The following is a 23405-nucleotide window of genomic DNA, read 5'->3' on the forward strand; positions in this document are numbered from 1 at the left end:
TGGGAGGGACCCCTGTTTATTCTCAACATCTGCAGCCAAGACACCTGGTGGTATCTCACCACGTTCCTCCCCATGTTCCTCCCATGCCTGGCTTTCAGAATCAAATCTTCTTTTAAACCTACGGCCTCTTTCCTCCCTCAGTTTTTAAAGCAGATAGCTCTCCTCCTGCTCCTCACATCCCATCCATTTACTTGCTTTAAGAATGCATTTTCCCAACACAGATGTCTGACCTGGGAACTATTGTCCCCGGCAGCAGTGTGATCATTCTTCAGGTACAAGAAGAGGAGTGTGAGCTTTGTCCTTTACAACGTTTATTTATTTTCTGAAAGTTTCTGAGTGCAGTGTCTGCAAACTCCACACTTAAAGACATTAACCAAAATAGAGTCTGCCAAAGAGCAAGACAGTGACACAAGATAGGCCCCAGATACCATGGCTGTGACATTGTTGAGAACAATTGCGCACATATGTTACTATGTATGTTACTAAATAGAATATGTCCTTAAAAAGTGCAAAGAGAAGCCCAGGCAAGTGGCTTTCTTTCTGTTGAGAGGCTGTGTACCCATGAATGTTTGGGGGAGATGACCAAGGTGGTGAAATCGGCCTCAGTGGCATTACACTATTATGTACCAGATCTTCAAAGTTGATGCAGGTGGGAGGTTCAGTGATAACACAGGTGACACTCCCAGTCCGCCAGCTTGTTCGAAGGCTACAGATTCAAACACAGGTTTCTAATAGTGGAGGCAGGTCAGTTTCGACTCCGTCTGAGGAGGTGTTTTGATTGAAGACAGGATCCCTTGAAGAACATTCTTTGGCCTGGGATTCTGGCCTGTCCTTAATCAGGGGAACTGGTGCTGCTGATGAGCTGTTTGCCTGTGGAGAAGTGAACAAGTAGGAAGGAGAGTGTAATCATCATGTTTGTTGTAACACCAGATGAGGTGTCTGCATTCCTATAACACCCCTCAGGTCCCAGGAAACAGCTTGCGGATGTCGAAGCTCTCTTCAAATCCTACTACCCGATAGAATCTAGGGAAAGCTAGGCTGTAATCTTCATGTAGTACCATCTTTGCTTCTTTAGGAACAGGTTCTGTCCCACCGGGAACGGGTTCAGTCCCCATTGGAAATGCGTTTAGTCCCGCTGGGAACGGGTTCAGTTCCCATTGGAAATGCATTTAGTCCCTCTGGGAATGGGTTCAGTCCACCTGGGAACAGGTTCTGTTCATGGAACACTAGAGCACAGAAACAGGCCCTTCTGCACTTCTAGTCTATGCCAAACCAGTAATCTGTTTAGTTCTATTTCGAGTGCTCCCAGACCATTGCCCTCCACTCAATTCCCATCCATGTACCTTAAACATTGAAATCAACCCCCACATCCACTAGTTGCGCTGGGACCTCCATTTCACACTCTCACCACCCTCTGAGTGAAGAAGTTCACCCTCATGTTCCTCTTAAGTACTCCACTTTCACCCTTAACCCATGACCTCTAGTTATAGTCTTACCAAACCTCAGTGGAAAGAGACTGCTTGCTTTTACCCATCTATATGCATATAATTTTATGTACTCCATCAAATCTCCCTCAATATTTTATGTTCTAGGATAAAGTCCTAACCCATTTAACCTTTCCCCATAACTTAGGTTCTCAAGGCACAGCAACATCCTTGTAAATTTTCTCTGCACCCTTTCAATTTTATTTACATATTTCCTGTGGGTAGGTGACCAAAACTGCACACAATACCCCAAACTAGGCCTCACCAACGTCTTATATAATTTCAACATAACATGCCATCTCCTGTACTCAGTACATTAATCTATGAAGGCCAAAGTGGCAAAAGCTTTCTTTATAACTCAATGTACCTGTGACACCACCTTCAAGGAGTTATGGATCTGTATTCCCAGATATCTTTGTTCTACCACACTCCTCAGTGCCCTACCGCTCACGTATCAGGCCTATCCTGGTCAATCCTCCCAAAGTGCAATACCTCACACTTGATTGCATTAAATTTCATCTACCATTTTCAGCCAATTTTTCCAGCTGGTCCAGGTCCTGCTATAAGCTTCGATAGCTTCCTTGCTGTCTACTACACCCCCAATCTTGGCGTCATCCTCAAATTTGTTTATCTATTAAACCACATTATCATACAGATGGTTGATATAAACTGACAAACAGCAATGGACCCAGCACTGATCCCTGTGGCACTCCACTAGTCACAGGCCTCCAGTCAGAGACAACCATCTACTACCACTTCGTGGCTTCTCCCGTGAAACCAATGTCTTATCCAATTTACTACCACATCTTCAATGCAAGCGACTGAAACTTCTTGATGACCTCCCAGGCAGGATCTTGTCAAAGGCCTTGACATATAGACACAGATTTCCCTTCATCAACTTTCTTGGTAACTTCCTCGATAAACTCTGTAAGATTGGTGAGACATGAATTACTATACACAAAGCCATGTAGATGATCCCTAATCTGTCCTTGTCTATCCAAGTAGTTTTATATCTGGTCCCTCGGCATACCTTCCAATAACTTTCCCACTACACCAGCCTATAATTTCCTGGCTTATTCTTAGAGCCTTTCTTCAACAGCAGAACAACATTAGCTAACCTCCAATCATCCAGCACCTCACCAGTAGCTGAGGATGTTTTAAGTATCTTTACTAGGTCCCTGCAATTTCTGCACTAGTCACCCACAGGGTCTGAGGGAACACGTTGTCAGACCCTAGGGATTTATCCATCTGAATTGCCTCATGCATGGTCCTGGAGGACTGGAAAATTGCAAATGTCTCTCCATTCTTTAAGAAGGAAGGAAGGCAAAAGACAGGAAATTATAGGCCATTTAGCCTAACCTCAGTGGTTGGGAAAGTGCTAGAGTCTATTATTAAGGATGAGGTTTCGGGGTGCCTGGAGACTAATGATAAAATACGTCAAAGTCAACATGGTTTGCGTTAAGGGAAATCTTGTCTAAATCTGTTAGAGTTCTTTGAGGAAGTAACAAGGAGGGTGGACAAAAGAGAGGCAGTGAATGCCATTTACTTGGAATTTCAGAAGGCATTTGATAAGGTGCCACACCTGAGGCTGCTCAACAAGATAAAATCCTGTGGCTTTACAGGAAAGATACTGGCATGGATAGAGGAATAGCTGACAGGCAGGAGGCAGTGAGCGGGAATAAAAGGGGCCTTTTTTAGTTGCTTACTGGTGACTAGTGGTTTTCCTCAGGTGTCAGTATTGGGACTGCTACTTTTCACATTGTTGAGCAAAAATGTGACAGATGGAATGCAGTGTTGGGAAATGTATGATAATGCATTTTGGTAAAAGGAACAATAATACAGACTATTATCTATATGGGGAGAAGTTCAAACATCAGAGGTGCAGAGGGACTTGGGAGTCCTCGTGAAAAATTCCCAGAAGGTTAATTTACAGGTTAAGTCTGTGGTAAAGAAGGCAAATGCATTTACTTAAAGGAGAATTGAGTATAAAAGCAAGGAGGGACTGCTAAGCATTTATAAGACACTAATCAGGCTGCACTTGGAGTATTGTCAACAGTTTTGGGCCCCATATCTCAGAAAGAATGTGTTGTCATTGGAGAGAGTCCAGAGGAAGTTCATGAGGATGATTCAGAGAATGAAAGAGTTAGCATATGAGAGGTGTTTGGCAGCTTTGGGCCTGTACTCACTGGAATTTAGAAGAATGCGTGGGGATCTCATTGAAACCTAGAGAGTATTGGAAGGACTAGATAAGGGGACATGGAGAGGATGTTTCCTGTGGTGGGGGTATCCAGAACTAGAGCACAGCCTCAAAATTTTGGGGTGACCTTTTAGAACAGAGGTAAGGAGAATTTTTTTTTTAAGCTAAAGAGTAGTGAGTCTGTGGAATGCTCTGCCACAGACTGGAGTGGAGGCAAAATTCGTGGGTGTATTTAAGGTGGAAGTTGATCTTTTCCTGATTGGATAGGGCATCAAAGGATATGGTGAGAAGGCAGGTCTATGGGATTGAGTGGGTTCCAGGATGAGCCATGATGGAATGGTAGAGCAGACTCGATGGGTTGAATGGCCTAATTCGGCTCCTATATCTTATGGTCTTATGGTCCTATAGTCAAGACAGCAAACCACCCCCCACCTTTGTAATATGTATAAACACCATGACCTCGCAGCTATATTGCTTCATATCTATAGACTTTGTGTCCATCTGCTGAGTAAATACAGATGGAAAAATATCCATTTATGATCTCCTCCATCTTTTTTGACTCCATGCATAGATCACCACTCTGAGCTTACTATCCTTTTGCTCTTAACGTGTCCATAGAAGCCCTTGGGATTCTCCTTCACCTTGTCTGCTAGAGCAAACTCAAGCCTTATTTTAGACCTCCAGATTTCCTTCTTAAATGTTCCCTTGTATTTCTTATACTCCATAAGTACCTCCTTTGTTCCTGCCAGGGCCTCAATATCTTTAGAACAACCATAAGCCTATTCTCCTTGCTTTCATTCTGACAGGAACTTTGGACTATCAACATTTCGCTCTTGAAGGCCTCCCATTTACTAAGTACACCTTTGCTAGAAAACAGCGAATACCTATCCACACTTGCCAGACCTTCTCTGATACTATCAAATTGGCCCATCTCCAAGTTAGAATCTAAACTTGAGAATCAGACCGATCCTTTTCCAAAATTACCTTGAAAATACTGGCATCGTGATCACTATATGCAAAATGTTCCCCTTCACAAACTTCTGTCACCTGTCCTGTCTCACTCCCTAATAGGAGACCTAGTATCTCATTCTTTCTGCTTGAGACTTCTATGTACTGATTAGGGAAATTTCCCTGAACATTTTTAACAAACTCTTTCCCATCCAGCCCTTTTACAGTATTGGAGATGCAGTCAATTTATGGAAGTTAAAATCACCTACTATCACAATGTTATGTTTCTTGTAAAAGTCTGCAACTTCTCCACAAATTTGCTCCCCTAAAAGCTGTGGACTGTTGGGTGGTCTCTCATATAACCCCAAAATTTGGTCACACCTTTCTTATTCCTCAGTTCCACCCATAAAGAAATGGCAGATGGAATACAGTGTCAGGAAATGTATGGTTATGCACTTTAGTAAGGGAAATGAAATGATTGACTATTTTCTAATTGGAGAGAAAATGCAAAAAACCGAGGAACAAAGACACTTTGCTGAGCATCTATGCTCCGTCCGCCAGAAAAAACGGGATTACCCAGTGGTCAGCCATTTTAGTTCCACTTCCCATTCCGATTCCAACATGTCCAGGGGTGTGTGCTCAGCCCACTGCTCTACTCTCCACACCCATGACTGTGTGGCTAGGTACAGCTTAAATACCATCTATAAATTTGCTGATGATGCAACCATTTTTGGCAGAAATTCAGACAGCAGTGAGAGGGCGTACAGGAGTGAGGTAAATCAGCAAGTTGTGTGGCGTCTCAGTAACAACCTTGCATTCAACATCAGTAAGGTGAAAGAACTGATTGTGGACTTCAGAAAGGGAGAGATGAAGGAACATGCATCAGTCCTCACTGACATATCAAAAGTGGAGAGAGTGAGCAATTTCAAGTTCCTGGTTGCCGCAAAGTCAACAAATCTCATGACGTATGCCAGAGACATTAAACCCGATTCTGATTCTGATTGGCAGGAGGCAAAGAATGGGAATAAAGGGAACCTTTTCTGGTTGGTTGCCGGTGACACAGGGGTCAGTGTTGGGGCCGACTGCTTCTTTTTATGTTATATTCAATATCTTGGATGACGTAATTGATGGCTTTGTGGCCAAATTTGCTGACAATACAAAGATATGTAGAAAGGCAGGCAGTTTTGAGGAAGTAGAGAGGCTACAGAAGGATTTAAACAGATTAGGAGAATGGACAAAGATGTGACAGGTGGAATACAGTGCCAGGAAGTGTATGGTCATGCACTTTGGTAGAAGAAATAAAAGGGAAGACTATTTTCTAAATGGAGAGAAAAATTCAAAAAATTGAGGTGGAAAGAGACTTGGGAGTGTTCATGCAGGATTTCCTAAAGGTTAATTTTCAGGTTGAATTGGTCGTGAGGGAGACAAATGCATTGTTAGTATTCATTTTGAGAGGACTAGAATATAAAAGCAAGGATGAGGCTTTATAAAGCACTGGTAAGGCCTCATTTGGAATATTGTGAGTAGTTTTGAGAAAGAAAGGATGTGCTGACGTTGGAGAAGGTTCAAAGGAGGTTCGCAAAAATGATTTCAGGATTGAACGGCTCATCATATGAAGAGTGTTTAATGGTTCTGGACCTGCATTCATTAGAATTCAGAAGAATGAGGAATAATCTTATTGAAACCTATCAAATGTTGGAAGGCCTTAATAGGGTGGATGTGGCGAGGATGTTTCCTATTGTGGGGGACTCTATGACCAGAGGATACAGACTCAAAATAGATGGGCATCCTTTTCGAATGGAGTTGAGGAGGAATTGCTTTAGCCTGAGAGTGGTGAATGTGTGGAATTTGTTGCCGTGGAGGCCAGGTCATTGGATATACTTAAGGCAGAGGCTGATAAGTTTTTGATTGCTCAGGGCATGAAGGGATACGGAGAGAAGGCAAGAGATTGGGGCTGAGAGGAAGATTGGATCAGACGTGATGAAATGGTGGAACAGAGTCATAGAAACATAGAAACATAGAAAACCTACAGCACAATACAGGCTCTTCAGCCCACAAAGCTATGCCAAACATGTTCCTACCTTAGAAATTACATAGGGTACCCGTAGCCCTCTATTTTTCTCAGCTTCATGTACCTATCCAGGAGTCTCTTCAAAGACCCTATCGTATCCGCCTCCACCACCGTCAGTGGCAGCCCATTCCACGCACTCACCACTCTCTGCGTTAAAAAAAAATTACCCCTGATATCTCCTCTGTACCTTCTTCCAAGCACCTTAAAACTGTGCCCTCTCATGCTATCCACTTCAGCCCTGGGAAAAGGCCCCTGAATATCCACATGATCAATGCCTCTCATTATCTTGTACACCTCTATCAGGTCACCTCTCATCCTCCATCACTCCAAGGAGAAAAGGCCAAGTTCACTCAACCTATTCTCATAAGGCATGCTCCCCAATCCAGGCAACATCCTTGTAAATCTCCTCTGCACCCTTTCTATGATTTCCACATCCTTCCTGTAGTGAGGCGACCAGAACTGAGCACAGTACTCCAAAAGTGGGGTCTGACTAGGGTCCTATATAGCTGCAATATTACCTCTCGGCTCCTAAACTCAGTCCTACGATTGATGAAGGCCAATGCACAGTATGCCTGCTTAACCACAGAGTCAACCTGACTCGATGGGCCAGATGGCCTAATTCTGCTCCTATATCTTATGGTCTTATGGTCTAATACCATACTAACACTGTGTGAGCGACGATGAATATCCCTGTAATAACCATGCTCACTCTGATGGGCCAGGTGTGTGAGAGGTGATGGATAATTGTAATAATCAGGCTAACACTGTTGGGTTGGGTGTGAGAGAGACAATGGATATCCCTGTAATAACCAAACTAACACTGATATGTCAAGAGCGTGAGAGACGACAGATGTTCATTTTACGACTGTACCAACACTGATGGTCTGAGTGTGCGAGACCCATCAGATATCGCTGTAAGAACCTTGTTCTCACTGATGGACCAGGTGTGTGAGAGACTATGGATATCTGTGCAAAAGCAACACTAAAACTGATGGGATTAGTTTGTAAGACATGACTAATATCCCATTAATAACCATACTAACACTGATGGGTCATGTGTGTGACAGATGTTGTTTAACCCTGAAATAAACATACTAACTCTGATGGGCTGGCTGGGTGAGAGACAACGGATATCACTGTAATAAACATACAAACACTGATGGACTGGGTGTGTAAGGGACAATGGATATCACAAGATCACAAGACAAGGAGTAGAAGTAGGCCATTTGGCCCATCGAGTCTGCTCTGCCACTCCACCATGAGCTAAAATATTCTCCCATCCAGTTCCAATTTCTGGCTTTTTCCCCATATCCCTTGATACCCTGACTAATTAGATACCTATCAATCTCCTCCTTAAACACCCTCAATGATCGGGCCTCCACAGCTGTATATGGCAATGAATTCCATAAATCCATGACCCTCTGGCTAAAAAAATTCCTCCTCATCTCTGTTTTAAATGGGTACCCTCTAATTCTGAGACTGTGGCCTCTTGTCCTGGAAACAGCCTTTCTACATCTACTCTGTCCAAGCCTTTCAACATTCGGAATGTTTCTATGAGATCCACTCTCATTTTTCTATCACTGTAATAAACCTACCAACACTGATGGACTGGCTGTGTGAGACGTTGGATATCACTGTAATAAACGTAGAAACACTGATGGGCCGGGTTTGTAAGGGACAATGGATATCCCTGTAATAACTACTCTAACACTAATGGGCTGGCTGTGTGAGAGACAATGGATATCACTGTAATTAACGTACCAACACTGATGGACTGGGTATGTGACAAGATGACCAATATCCTGTAATAACCATTCTAACATTGATGGGCTGGGTGTGTGAGAGACAACGGATATCCCTGTAATTACCATTCTAACATTGATAGGCCGGATGTGTGAGAGATGATCAATATCCTGGTAATAGCCAAACTAACATTGATTGGCTGGTGTGTGGGAACTGATAGATATCCTCTCATTTTCAACCTCTCACTGCTAAGGGTGGAAGTTCCCACTTGCTTCAAAAGGTCAAGAATTATACCAGTGTCTAAGGAGAACAATGTGAGCTGCCTTAATGACTATCGCCCGGTAGGACTCACATCTAGAGTGATGAAATGTTTTGAGAGGTTGGTCATGACTAGAATGAACTCCTGCCTTAGCAAGGACCTGGACCCATTGCAATCTGCCTATTGCAGATGCAATCTCAACGCCCCTCCACACGGCTTTAGACCACCTGGACAACACAAACACCTACGTCAGGATGCTGTTCATCAGCTATAGCTCAGCATTTAATACCATCATTCCCACAATCCTGATTGAGAAGTTGCAGAACCTGGGTCTCTATACCTTCCTCTGCAATTGGATCTTTGACTTCCTAACCGGAAGACTGCAATCTGTGCGGATTGGTGATAACATCTCCTCCTCACTGATGATCAACACTGGTGCACCTCAGGGGTGTGTGCTTAGCCCACTGCTCTACTCTCTGTATACACGTGACTGTGTGGCTAGGCATAGCTTAAATACCATCTATAAATTTACTGACAATGCAACCATTGTTGGTAGAATCTCAGGTGGTGACAAGAGGGCGTACAGGAGTGAGATATGCCAACTAGTGGAGTGGTGTCACAGCAACAACCTGGCACACAACATCAGTAAGACGAAATAGCTGATTGTGGACTTCCGGAAGGGTAAAGCAAAGGAACACATACCAATGCTCATAGAGGGATCAGAAGTGGAGAGAGTGAGCAGTTTCAAGTTCCTGGGTGTCAAGATCTCTGAGGATCTAACCTGGCTCCAAAATATCGATTTAGTTATAAAGAAGGCAAGACAGCGGCTATACTTCATTAGGAGTTTGAGGAGATTTGGTATATCAACAAATACACTCAAAAACTTCTACAGATGTACTGTGGAGAGCATTCTGACAGGCTGCATCACTGTCCAGTTTGGGGTGGGTGGGGCTACTGCACAGGACCGAAAGAAGTTGCAGAGGGTTGTAAATTTAGTCAGCTCCATCTTGGGTTCTAGCCTACAAAGTATCCAGGACATCTTCAGGGAGCGGTGTCTCAGAAAGGCAGCATCCATTATTAAGGACCTCCAGCACCCAGGGCATGGCCTTTTCTCACTGTAGAAGGTACAGAAGCTTGAAGGTACACACTCAGTGATTCAGGAACAGTTTCTTCCCCTTTGCCATCCAATTCCTAAATGGATACTGAACCCTTGTACACTACCTGACTTCTTTTAGAATGTAGAACATAGAACAGTACAGTACAGGCCCTTTAGCCCACAATATTGTGCCGACCCTTAAACCCTGCCTCCCATATAACGGCCCACCTTAAATTCCTCCATATACCTGTCTAGTAGTCTCTTAAACTTCACTAGTGTATCTGCCTCCACCACTGACTCAGGCAGTGTATTCCATGCACCAAACACTCGCTGAGTGAAAAACCTTCCTCTAAAATCCCCCTTGAACGTCCCACCCCTTACCTTAAAGCCATGTCCTCTTGTATTGAGCAGTGGTGCCCTGGGGAAGAGGCGCTGGCTATTCACTCTATCTATTCCTCTTAATATCTTGTATACCTCTATCATGTCTCCTCTCATCCTCCTTCTCTCCAAAGAGTAAAGCCTTAGCTCCCTTAATCTCTGATCATAATGCATACTCTCTAAACCAGGCAGCATCCTGTGGTAAATCTCCTCTGTACCCTTTCCAATGCTTCCTCATCCTTCCTATAGTGAGGCGACCAGAACTGGACACAGTACTCCAAGTGTGGCCTAACCAGAGTTTTATAGAGCTGCATCATTACCCCGCGACTCTTAAACTCTATCCCTCGACTTAGGAAAGCTAACACCCCATAAGCTTTCTTAGCTACCCTATCCACCTGTCAGGCAACTTTTAACATATCGTATTACTGTTTATGTATGATTTGTAATCTATTGTATATATATATACTGGAATTGATTTACATATTTATTTATTATTATTATTATTTTATTGTGTGTCTCTTTTCCTCCATATTATGTATTGCATTGAACTGCTGCTGCTAAGTTAACAAGTTTCACGTCACATGCTGGTGATAATGACCAGATCACTTTAGTAACCATGCTAACACTGATGGGCCAGGTAGATGAGAGACGATTGATGTCCCTGTAGAACAACAGTAACACTGATGGGCTGAATGTGTAAGAGATGATAGATATCCCTGTAATAATCAGAGTAACACAGATAGGTGGGTGTGTGAGCGATGATGGATATCCTTATAATAATCAGACTGACACTGAATGGCCAGGTGAGAGAGACGATGGATATCACTGCAATAACCATACGAACACTGATCGGCTGGGTGTGTAGGTGAAAACCGTAATCACCATGACACAGATGGAACTTACATATTTGATTGGTATTTCCTCAGTCTCTTCAGAAAGTGGCTTCCCTTTAAACAGATCCCACCAGAGCAGACCACTGGCAATGTCTTTTCTCATTGTCGGCCCTAAGTATTGAGTAAATTACGAAAACATCACTTATTTAACCAAATAAAGCCAATCCCACTGAAGACAGTCACATCACCCAAAATCTCCCAGTGAAACTAGTTCCATCACTCCCAATCTGCCCAACTGAAACACATCACACCAGTCCCAAATCCCCCACGAAACCATCACACCAGTCCCATTCTCCCCACTGAAACCATCACACCAGTCCCATTCTCCCCACTGAAACCATCACACCAGTCCCAAACTACCCACTGAAACCATCACACCAGTCCCATTCTTCCCACTGAAACCATCACACCAGTCCCAAACTTCCCACTGAAACCATCACACCAGTCCCATTCTCCCCACTGAAACCATCACACCAGTCCCATTCTCCCCACTGAAACCATCACACCAGTCCCAAACTCCCCCACTGAAACCATCACACCCATCCCATTCTCCCCACTGAAACCATCACACCAGTCCCATTCTCCCCACTGAAACCATCACACCCGTCCCATTCTCCCCACTGAAACCATCACACCAGTCCCAAGCTCCCCACTGAAACCATCACACCAGTCCCATTCTCCCCACTGAAACCATCACACCCGTCCCATTCTCCCCACTGAAACCATCACACCAGTCCCAAACTACCCACTGAAACCATCACACCAGTCCCATACTCCCCACTGAAACCATCACACCCGTCCCATTCTCCCCACTGAAACCATCACACCAGTCCCATTCTCCCCACTGAAACCATCACACCCGTCCCATTCTCCCCACTGAAACCATCACACCAGTCCCATTCTGCCCACTGAAACCATCACACCAGTCCCATTCTCCCCACTGAAACCATCACACCAGTCCCATTCTCCCCACTGAAACCATCACACCAGTCCCATTCTCCCCACTGAAACTATCACACCAATCCCATTCTGCCCACTGAAACCATCACACCAGTCCCATTCTCCCCACTGAAACTATCACACCAGTCCCAAACTCCCCCACTGAAACCATCACACCAGTCCCAAACTACCCACTGAAACCATCACACCAGTCCCAAACTACCCACTGAAACCATCACACCAGTCCCATACTCCCCACTAAAACCATCACACCCATCCCATTCTCCCCACTGAAACCATCACACCAGTCCCATTCTCCCCACTGAAACCATCACACCCGTCCCATTCTCCCCACTGAAACCATCACACCAGTCCCATTCTCCCCACTGAAACCATCACACCAGTCCCATTCTCCCCACTGAAACCATCACACCAGTCCCAAACTACCCACTGAAACCATCACACCAGTCCCATACTCCCCACTGAAACCATCACACCCGTCCCATTCTCCCCACTGAAACCATCACACCAGTCCCATTCTCCCCACTGAAACCATCACACCCGTCCCATTCTCCCCACTGAAACCATCACACCCGTCCCATTCTCCCCACTGAAACCATCACACCAGTCCCATTCTCCCCACTGAAACCATCACACCAGTCCCATTCTCCCCACTGAAACCATCACACCAGTCCCAAACTACCCACTGAAACCATCACACCAGTCCCATTCTCCCCACTGAAACTATCACACCAGTCCCATTCTGCCCACTGAAACCATCACACCAGTCCCATACTCCCCACTGAAACCATCACACCCGTCCCATTCTCCCCACTGAAACCATCACACCAGTCCCATTCTCCCCACTGAAACCATCACACCCGTCCCATTCTCCCCACTGAAACCATCACACCCGTCCCATTCTCCCCACTGAAACCATCACACCAGTCCCATTCTCCCCACTGAAACCATCACACCAGTCCCATTCTCCCCACTGAAACCATCACACCAGTCCCAAACTACCCACTGAAACCATCACACCAGTCCCATTCTCCCCACTGAAACTATCACACCAGTCCCATTCTGCCCACTGAAACCATCACACCAGTCCCATTCTGCCCACTGAAACCATCACACCAGTCCCAAACTACCCACTGAAACCATCACACCAGTCCCATACTCCCCACTGAAACCATCACACCAGTCACATTCTGCCCACTGAAACCATTATATCTGTTCCAAACTTTATGAGTGAAGCCCATGACATTCAGCCCCCTCTGAAAATTATCACAACAGTCCAGTTCCGAATTCCATTGCTTGCACTAAGATACTTTTATCTAAGCCAAGTATTCCCAGCCTGGAGATCCGCAGACTCCTTGCTAAATGGTATTGGTCGATGGTGTAATAAAGCTTTGGGATCTCCTGATATACGTCTATCTCTCTACCTGCTTAGTTGTTTCATGAACATCTCTATCTAGTTCCTATTGCTTTTCAGTGCATCTTTTTCAATTTCCAACACCAGCCTCTCCATTAGTTCTTCCCCCAGTACCCTGTATGAATTGTTACATCTTTTAAATTTTCTAAATAGTGTAAGGTTGCAGGACTATTCTTACAGAACATGGTTCAGGATTTTGTGCATAATTGTCTGACTTACCTGTTAAATAACTCACTCCGATTCCAATGATTATAGTTACTGTTGTTCCCAGGATTCCATAATAAAGGTAAGACAAGGCATAGAAATGCTGAACTACAGGTGTTCTGCAACAGAAATGACGTGAGTGAGTTGCAATGGATTCACGTTACAAACCTCTCAGATGTGTGGACACCTGCATCTTGTATCTGTTTCTGGCTTATCGCAGTTCACTGCCCCTGTCACACCCACTTGTTCCACCAATTATTCCTCCACTATGGAGATCTCTTATCTATTTTGATTCCAGGTGTTACTCCCTCTCTGACCCAGCTATACCTTTTCCACTCACCAATACAGATGAGACCACTCTCTCTCCTCTCAATCTAGATGTCACTTTGAGTTTTCACTGATTATTCCCAACAGCAAACCTCCTCTGGTTAAGCAGTCAGACATGGAAAAAATTGACTATTGCACATAACTTCAGAGATGGAGGTGACAACAGAGCTGTGCCAGGATATCAAAGATTAGTCTCACCTCTCCATTTGTCCTGAAATCTCTCCTCCTCTGTCAATGATCCACACACTGCCATTGACGGTTGTGTTGTACCTGTAGGAGGCATTGCAGCTCTTTGTGTTGAGTGGTAGGACACCCATAATTCCAGGGCTGGGTGGGTATAGAATACCTCCAATGGAAACCCACAAGGATATTGCAAATCCAGCTGCCAAGCCTGAAAATGCACCCTGCAAAAGGGAGACTAGAATGGAGAGATCAACGCTGCTGAACAGAACTAGAGTGTCAGCAATAGTAGCTAAATGGCATTGCATCAGATGGAGGGGAACCAATATCCTGGCAGGGAGTTTTCTCTGGTGCTACTCGGGAGGTTTTAAACAAGTTAGGGGGATGGGATTAAGGGCACCAGGTCAGCAAGTGGAGGAAGGCAGACGTTAAGAACAAAGTAATCGACACAATGGGATAGATGGGGTGAAGTATGTATTTTAACACTAGAGTATTAGGGGCAAGAGTGATGAACTCAGAGTGTGAATCAGCTGGATCTGTAAATGGAGCCATGGTGTGTAGCCAGAACAGAGACCTGTTTGAGTAAGGGACAGGAACGGGTGATAAATGTGCTGTGTGGCTAAGCACAGCTGCTATGCCATATTCAAGTTTGTCGATGACACCACTGTTACAGGCTGAATTAAAGGTGGTGACGACTCAGCATATAGGAAGCAGATTGAAAATCATAACAACCTCTTACTCAATATCAGCATGACCAAAGTGCTTCAGGAAGAGGAAACTACATGTCCATGAGCCAGTCCTCATCGAGGATCAGAGGGTCAGCAAATTTAAATTCCTTGGTGTTATCATTTCGGCAGACCTGTCCAATATCTAGCACATGAGTGCAATTATGAGGAAAGCATGGCAGTGCCTCTTCTTCCACAGTTTATGAAGATTCAGCTACAGGGAGTTAGTCACCCCGAGGCTGCAGCAGTCAGATAAGTGGGTGACTGTCAGGGAAGGGATGGGAAGAACTCAGATAGTAAATCTCCTCTGCACCCTTTCTATGGTTTCCACGTTCTTCCTGTAGTGAGGCAACCAGAACTGAGTACAGTACTCCAAGTGGGGTCTGACGAGGGTCCTATTTAGCTGCAACATTACCTCTTGCTCTTACACTCAAGAAGAAAGCAGAGAATGGGGTTGAAGGGGATAATAAATCAACCATAATGGAATGGCAGAACAGACTGAATGGGCCAAATGGCCTAATTCTGCTTCAATGTCTTATGGTCTTCAAGTCATAGAGTCATAGAAAAGTACAGCATAGAAACATTGGCCCATCTTGTCTGTGCCGAATTATTTAAACTGCCTTTTCTGGAAATGTTGAAATCAAGCTGACATGCACCACTTGCACTAGCAGCTTATTCAACACTCTCACAACCCTCTGACTGAAGAAGTTCCCCCATTTTCCAATTAAACCTTTCACCTTATACCCTTAACCCATGACTTCTAGTTGTAGTCCCAACCAAACTTAGTAGAAAAGCCTGCTTGCATTTACTCTATCTATACATATCATAATTTTGTCTACCTCTATTAAATCTCCCCTCAATCTTCAACCTTCCAAGGAATCAAGTCCTAACCTATTTAATCTTTCCTTATAACTCAGGTCCTCTAGTCCCAGCAAAATCTTTGAAAATTTTCTCTGTATTCTTTCAACCTTATTTTCTTTTTTCGTCACTAACCAATCTTATAGAATTATACAAGGAAATTACCAGTAAAGTTGAAGGTAAGGTAGTGGATGTTGTCCACATGGAAGGCATTTGACAAGGTCCGCATGGGAGATTGGTCAAGAAGGATCAGTCATTCGGCATACAAGATGAGGTAGTAAATTGGATTAGACATTGGCTTTGTGGGAGAAGCGAGAGTGTGGTAGTAGATAGCTGCCCATGACTAGTGGAGTACCACAGAGATCAGTCACCATCTGAGTAATTACAGATGTAAAAAATTCATTTATATCTCCCCCATCTCTTTTGGCTGCATGCATGGATTACAATTCTGATCTTCTAGAGGACCACTTTTGTTCCTTGCAATCCTTTTGCTCTTAACATATCTGTAGAATCCTGTAGGATTCTCCTTCAACTTGTCTGCAAGGGCAACCTCATGCCTTCTTTTAGCCCTCCTGATTTCCTTCTTAAGTGTTCCCCTGCATTTCTCATACTCCATAAGCACCCCAATAGTACCTACTATGCCGCTCCTTTTCTTTTATTAACCAGAGCCTCAATGTCTCTTGAAAAGCAAGGTTCCCGAAACCTGTTATTTTTACCTTTTATTCTGACAGGCACGTACAAGCTTTGTACTCTCATATTTCACCTTTGAAGGCCTCCCATTTAACAAGTAGACCTTTGCCAGAAAACAACTTCCCAATACACACCTGACAGATATTTTCTGATACCATCAAAATTGGCTTTTCTCCAACTGTGAATCCCGACCTGCAGACCAGACCTATCTTTTTCCATACTTACTGTACTTTGAAACTAATGGCATTATGATCTCCAGGTGCAAAGTGTTCACCTATACAAACTTCTGTCACCTGCCCTGTCTCACTCCCTAATAACAGATCAAGTATTGCTGATACAATAGGGTCCTTTAAGATACTCCTGGATAGATACATGGAGTTTAGGAAAATAGAGGGCTATGGGATACCCTAGGTAATTTCTAAAGTAAGTACATGTTCGGCACAGTATTGAGGGCCGAAGGGCCAGTATTGTGCTGTTCGTTTTCTATGTTTCTATTAACGCTTATGTCAAAAAGCCAAAGAAGAATGGTTAAACCAGGAATGTGAGCAAATAGAAAGAATCCCTGTTACTGATCCAAAAAGGTTACATCAACAAATCAAGAATATCACTGGTAAAAAGCTCCTCTGTTCTTCAGGCGGATGTTTAAAAGCAAAGGACGGTACCATTATCATGGAAAAAGATGAGATTATGAACAGATGGACTGAGTATATTCAGGAATTGTTTGAAGACAATTGAGGCGAAAAACCAGAAATTAAGGAAAACATTGAAGGTCCAAGTATTTTAAAATCTGAAGTTCGTAATGCAATAAATAAGATGAAGAAAGGAAAGGCAGCAGGTCCTGATGAATTAGTAATAGAACAAATTATCGCCCTTGAAGATTATGGAATCGAAAAACTTACTGATTTAATCAATGGACATTTATGAGACTGGAATAATACCAGAAGAGATGAAAAAATCAGTATTATCACTCTTCCTAAGAAACCTGGAGCAATAGAACATGAATTACATAGTACCATTAGTTTAATGAGTCATATCACTAAGATACTTCTAAGAATTTTGATGACAAGAGCTAAAAGTAAGATACAAGCTGAAATAGGTAAAGAACAATGTGGTTTTGTGAAAGACAAAGGTACAAGAAACGCAATATTGATGTATTGATGTTAAGGATACTATCAGAATGAGCTATTCAAGTGCAAAAAGATTTGTTTGTTTTATCGACTACACAAAAGCATTTGACAAAGTGAAGCACAATAAGTTATTTGAAATATTACAGAAAACTCTAGATCTAGATTCAAAAGACCTCCGCCTAATCAGAAATCTGTACTGGGAACAAACTTCCGCTGTAAGAATAGATGGAGAAGTGAGTCAGTTTATGAAAATCAAGAGCGGCCTTAGACAAGGGTGTATTTTCTCCCCTGATTTGTTTAATGTGTAAGGTGAAACAATATTACAAAAAATAAGAGACGTCTTGGGAATCAAAGTTGGCGGTGAAAACATCAATAATTTCAGATATGCAGATGACACTGTGTTAATTGCAAGTATGGAGGAAGAACTACAAAACTTAATTGATATAGTTGTTGAAGAAAGTGCAAAAATGGGTCTATCTATCAATTGCAAAAAGACAGAATGTATGGTGATATCCAAAAAGAAGGAGAATCCTATCTGCAGGCTGAGAATAAGTGGCGAAGACATAAAACAAGTACAGAACTTTTGCTACTTAGGAAGCTGGGTGACATCAGATGGCAGGTGCGACATGGACATCAAAAGAAGAATAGGGATGGCAAAAGACACCTTTATGAGAATGAAGAGTATACTGACCAATACTAAACTAGGCATGACAACCCGCCTCAGAGTACTGAAATGTTCCATTTATCCAGTTATGTTATATGGCTCAGAATGTTGGACAATATCTAGTTACATCAGGAAACGAATTGAAGCAGCAGAGATGTGGTTTTTGAGGAGGATGCAAAGAATATCATGGATGAAACGATTATCTAATGAGGATGTCATGAACAAAGCAATCACAAAAAGAGAAATAATGTATGAGATCATGAAAAGGCAACATAACTTCATTGGACATGTGATTAGGAGAGAGGAGTTAGAATGCCCGGTAATTATGGGAAAGATTGAAGGGAAGAAAGCAAGAGGAAGACAAAGACAAATGATGATGGAGACAGCAGCCAGGGAACAGGAAATGAATACCAATGAATTGATCCACTTGATCCGAAACAGGAGTGTGTGGGCTATGGTAGTCAAAGCTCAGACCGGGCACAGCACCTGATGATGATGATGATGTTTCTATTGCATACTCTCTTGCTGGAACTTGTATTTAATGATTAAGGAAACTTTTCAGAACATCTTTGACAAACTCTTTCCCATCCAGCCCTTTTACAGTATGGGACTCTCAGACAATATATGGAAAGTTAAAATCACCTACTATCACAACCCAATATTTCTTGCAAAAGTTCAGAATCAAAATCAGGTTTATTATCAGCATGTATCATGAAATTTGTTAACTTAGCGACAGTGATTCAATGCAATACATAATATAGAAGAAGAAAAAAATAAGGAAATCAATTACAGAAAACGTATATTGAATAGATTAAAAATCATGCACAAAACAGAAATAAAATATATTATAAAAGTGAGGGAGTGTTCAAGTGTCAATGTCCATTTAGGAATCAGATGACAGAGGGGAAGAAGCTGTTCCTGAATCGCTGAGTGTGTGCCTTCAGGCTTCTCTACCTCCTACCTGATGGTAAACAGTGAGAAAAGGCCATGCCCTGGGTGCTGGAGGTCCTTAATAATGGACACTGCCTTTCTGAGACACCACTCCTTGAAGATGACTTGGGTATTTGTAGGCTAGTACCCAAGATGGAGCCGACTAAATTTACAACCCTCTGCAGATTATTTCGGTCCTGTGCAGTAGTGCCCCCCCCACCCAATACCAGACAGTGATGCAGCCTGTCAGAATACTCTCCACAGTATATCTATAGAAGTTTTTGAGTGTATTTGTTGACATACCAAATTTCTTCAAACTCTTAATGAAGTATAATCGCTGTCTTGCCTTCTTTATAACTACATCGATATGTTGGGACCAGGTTAGATCCTCAGAGATCTTGACACTCAGAAACTTGAAACTGCTCACTCTCTCCACTTCTGATCCCTCTGTGAAGATTGGTATGTGTTCCTTCGTCTTACCCTTCCTGAAGACCACAATCAGCTCTTTCATCTTACTGACGTTGAGTGCCAGGTCGTTGCTGCGGCATCACTCCATTAGTTGGCATATCTCACTCCTGTACGCCCTCTCGTCACCACCTGAGATTCTACCAACAATGGTTGTATTATCAGCAAATTTATAGATTGTATTTGAGCTACCCCTAGCCACATAGTCATGTGTATATAGATAGTAGAACAGTGGGCTAAGCACACAGCTGAGGTGCGCCAGTGTTAATCGTCAGCGAGGAAGATATGTTGTCACCAATCCGTACAGATTGTGATCTTCTGGTTAGGAAGTCAAAGATCCAATTGCAGAGGGAGGTACAGAGACCCAGGTTCTGCAACTTCTCAATCAGGATTGTGGGAATGATGGTATTAAATGCTGAGCTATAGCTGATGAACAGCATCCTGACGTAGGTGTTTGTGTTGTCCAGGTGGTCTAAAACCGTGTGGAGAGCCATTGAGATTGTGTCTGCCATTGACCTATTGTGATGCTAGGCAAATTTCAATGGGTCCAGGTCCTACTGAGGCTGGAGTTCGTTCTCGTCATGACCAACCTCTCAAAGCATTTCATCACTGTTGATGTGAGTGCTACCAGGCGATAGTCATTAAGGCAGCTCACATAGGCACAGGTATAATTGTTGCCTTTTTGAAGCAAGTGGGAACTTCTGCCCATATCAGTGAGAAGTTGAAAATGTCCGTGAACACTACCGCCAGTGTGTTGGCACAGATTTTCAAAGCCTTACCAGGTACTCCATTGGAACATACCGCCTTGCAAGAGTTCACTCTCTTGAAAGACAGCCTAACATCAGGCCTCTGAAACGGAGATCACAGGGTCATTAGATGCAGCAGGGATCTTCACAGCTGTAGTTATATTCTCCCTTTCAAAGTGGGCATAGAAGGCATTGAGTTCATTTAGTAGTGAAACATCACTGCCAATCATGCTATTGGGTTTTGCCTTGTAGGAAGTAATGTCTTGCAAAACCTGACAGAATTGTCATACATCCGATGTTGCCACCAATCTCATTCGAAATTGTCTCTTCGTCCTTGAAATAGCCCTCTGCAAATCATACCTGGTTTTCTGGTGCAGGCCTGGGTCACCAGACTTGAATACCACAGATCTAGCCTTCAGCAGATGACGTACTCCTGGTTCATCCATGGCTTTTGATTTGGGAATATACAGTAAGTCTTTGTAGGCACACACTCATCCATGAAGTTGGCAAGTATGATGTTGTAGGAATAACAGAGACATGGCTGCAAGAGGACCAGGACTGGGAAATGAATATTCAAGGCTTTACGTCCTATTGAAAGGACAGACAGGTGGGCAGAGGGGGTGGGGTGGCTCTGTTGGTGAGGACTGAAGTTCAGTCCCTTGCGAGGGGGGACATAGAATCAGGAGATGTAGAGTCAGTATGGATAGAACTGAGAAATTGTAAGGGCAAGAAGACCCTAATGGGAGTTATCTACAGGCCCCCAAACAGTAGCCTGGATATAGGGGCAAGTTGAATCAAGAGTTAAAATTGGCATGTCGCAAAGGTAATGCTACGGTTGTTATGGGGGATTTCAATATGCAGGTAAACTGGGAAAATCAGGTTGGTACTGGACCCCAAGAAAGGGAGCTTGTGGAGTGCCTCCGAGATGGATTTTCAGAGCAGCTTGTGCTGGAACCCACCAGGGAGAAGGCAATTCTGGATTTAGTGTTGTGTAATGAACCGGATTTGATAAGGGAACTCGAGGTAAAGGAGCCATTAGGAGGTAGTGACCATAATATGATAAGTTTTAATCTATAATTTGAGAGAGAGAAGGGAAAATCGGCAGTGACAGTATTGCAGTTGAACAAAGGGTCTATGGAGCCATGAGGGAGGAGCTGGCCAAAGTTGACTGGAAAGATACCCTAGCAGGGATGACAGTGGAACAACAATAGCAGGTACTTCTTGGAATAATACAGAAGGTGCAGGGTCAGTTCATTCCGAAGAGGAAGAAAGGTTCTAAGGGGAGTAAGGGGCGACCGTGGCTGACAAGGGAAGTCAAGTACAGCATAAAAATAAAAGAGAAGTATAACATAGCAAAGGTGAGCAGGAAGCCAGAGGACTGGGAAACTTTTAAAGAGCAACAGAGGATAACTAAAAAAGCAATAAGGGGAGAAAAGATGAGATATGAAGGTAAGCTAGCCAAGAATATAAAGGGGGATAGTAAAAGCTTCTTTAGGTACTTGAAGAGCAAAAAATTAGTTAAGACCAAAGTTGGGCCCTTGAAGACAGAAACGGGTGAATTTATTACGGGGAACAAGGAAATGGCAGACGAGTTAAACAGGTACTTTGGATCTGTCTTCACTAGGGAAGACACGAACAATCTCCCAGGTGTAATAATGGTCGGAGGACCTAGGGTAATGGAGGAACTGAAGGAGATTCACATTCGGCAGAAAATGGTGTTGGATAGACTGTTGGGTCTGAAGGCTGATAAATCCCCAGGGCCACCAAAAGGAGGTGGCTCTAGAAATCATGTACGTATTGGTAATCATTTTCCAATGTTCTATAGATTCAGGATCAGTTCCTGAGGACTGGGGGGTAGCTAATGTTATCCCACGTTTTAAGAAAGGAGGGAGAGAGAAAATAGGGATTTATAGACCAGTTAGCCTGACATCAGTGGTGGGGATGTTGCTAGAGTCAATTATAAAAGATGAAATAGCGGCACATTTGGATAGCAGTAACAGGATCGGTCCAAGTCAGCATGGATTTACGAAGGGGAAATCATGCTTGACTAATCTTCTGGAATTTTTTGAGGATGTAACTATGTAAATGGACGAGGGAAAGCCAGTGGATGTAGTGTACCTGGACTTTCAGAAAGCCTTTAATAAGGTCCCACATAGGAGATTGGTGGGCAAAATTAGAGCACATGGTATTGGGGGTAGGGTACTGACATGGATAGAAAATTGGTTGGCGGACAGGAAACAAAGAGTAGGGATTAATGGGTCCCTTTCAGAATGGCAGACAGTGACTGGTGGGGTACTGCAAGGTTCGGTGCTGGGACCACAGCTATTTACAATATACATTAATGATTTAGATGAAAGGCTTAAAAGTAACATTAGCAAATTTGCAGATGACACAAAGCTGTGTGGCAGTGTGAAATGTGCGGAGGATGTTGAGATAATGCAGGATGACTTGGACAGGTTGGGTGAGTGGGCAGATGCAGTTTAATGTGGATAAATGTGAGGTTATCCACTTTGGTGGCAAGAACAGGAAGGCTGATTGCTATCTGAATGGTGTCAAGTTAGGAAAAGGGGAGGTACAATGAGATCTAGGTGTCCTTATTCATCAGTCACTGAAAGTAAGCATGCAGGCACAGCCAGCAGTGAAGAAAGCTAATGGCATGTTGGCCTTCATAACAAGGGGAGTTGAGTATAGGAGCAAAGAGGTCCTTCTGCAGTTGTACAGGGCCCTGGTGAGACCACACCTGGAGTATTGTTTTTAAAAACGCAAACAACAGGAATTCTGCAGATGCTGGAAATTCAAGCAACACACATAAAAGTTGCTGGTGAATGCAGCAGGCCAGACAGCATCTCTAGGAAGAGGTACAGTCGACGTTTCAGGCCAAGACCCTTTGAAGGGTCTCGGCCTGAAACGTCAACTGTACCTCTTCCTAGGAATACTGCCTGGCCTGCTGCGTTCACCAGCAACTTTGATGTGTGTTGCTGGAGTATTGTGTACAGTTTTGGTCTCCAAATTTGAGGAAGGACATTCTTGCTATTGAGGGAGTGCA

At 43.5% G+C, this 23405-nt stretch overlaps 1 protein-coding gene across 2 annotated transcripts in view; it reads right to left on the reverse strand.

The window, feature by feature from the left end:
- Positions 1–311: 311 nt before the first annotated feature.
- The window catches only part of slc5a5 (solute carrier family 5 member 5), a 95604-nt gene continuing 72510 nt past the window's right edge, over positions 312–23405 (reverse strand). For both annotated transcript variants that reach the window (XM_072249933.1, XM_072249931.1), the window contains 4 exons: positions 14173–14378; positions 13663–13766; positions 11080–11180; positions 312–870 (listed from right to left, as the gene is read on the reverse strand). In XM_072249933.1, the coding sequence (XP_072106034.1) occupies positions 715–870; positions 11080–11180; positions 13663–13766; positions 14173–14378 (567 nt within the window). In that variant the 3' untranslated portion in view covers positions 312–714. The remainder of the gene's footprint in view (positions 871–11079; positions 11181–13662; positions 13767–14172; positions 14379–23405) is intronic.

This window comes from Mobula birostris (genome assembly GCF_030028105.1).
Source record: "Mobula birostris isolate sMobBir1 chromosome 26 unlocalized genomic scaffold, sMobBir1.hap1 SUPER_26_unloc_1, whole genome shotgun sequence".
Lineage (NCBI taxonomy): Eukaryota > Metazoa > Chordata > Chondrichthyes > Myliobatiformes > Myliobatidae > Mobula > Mobula birostris.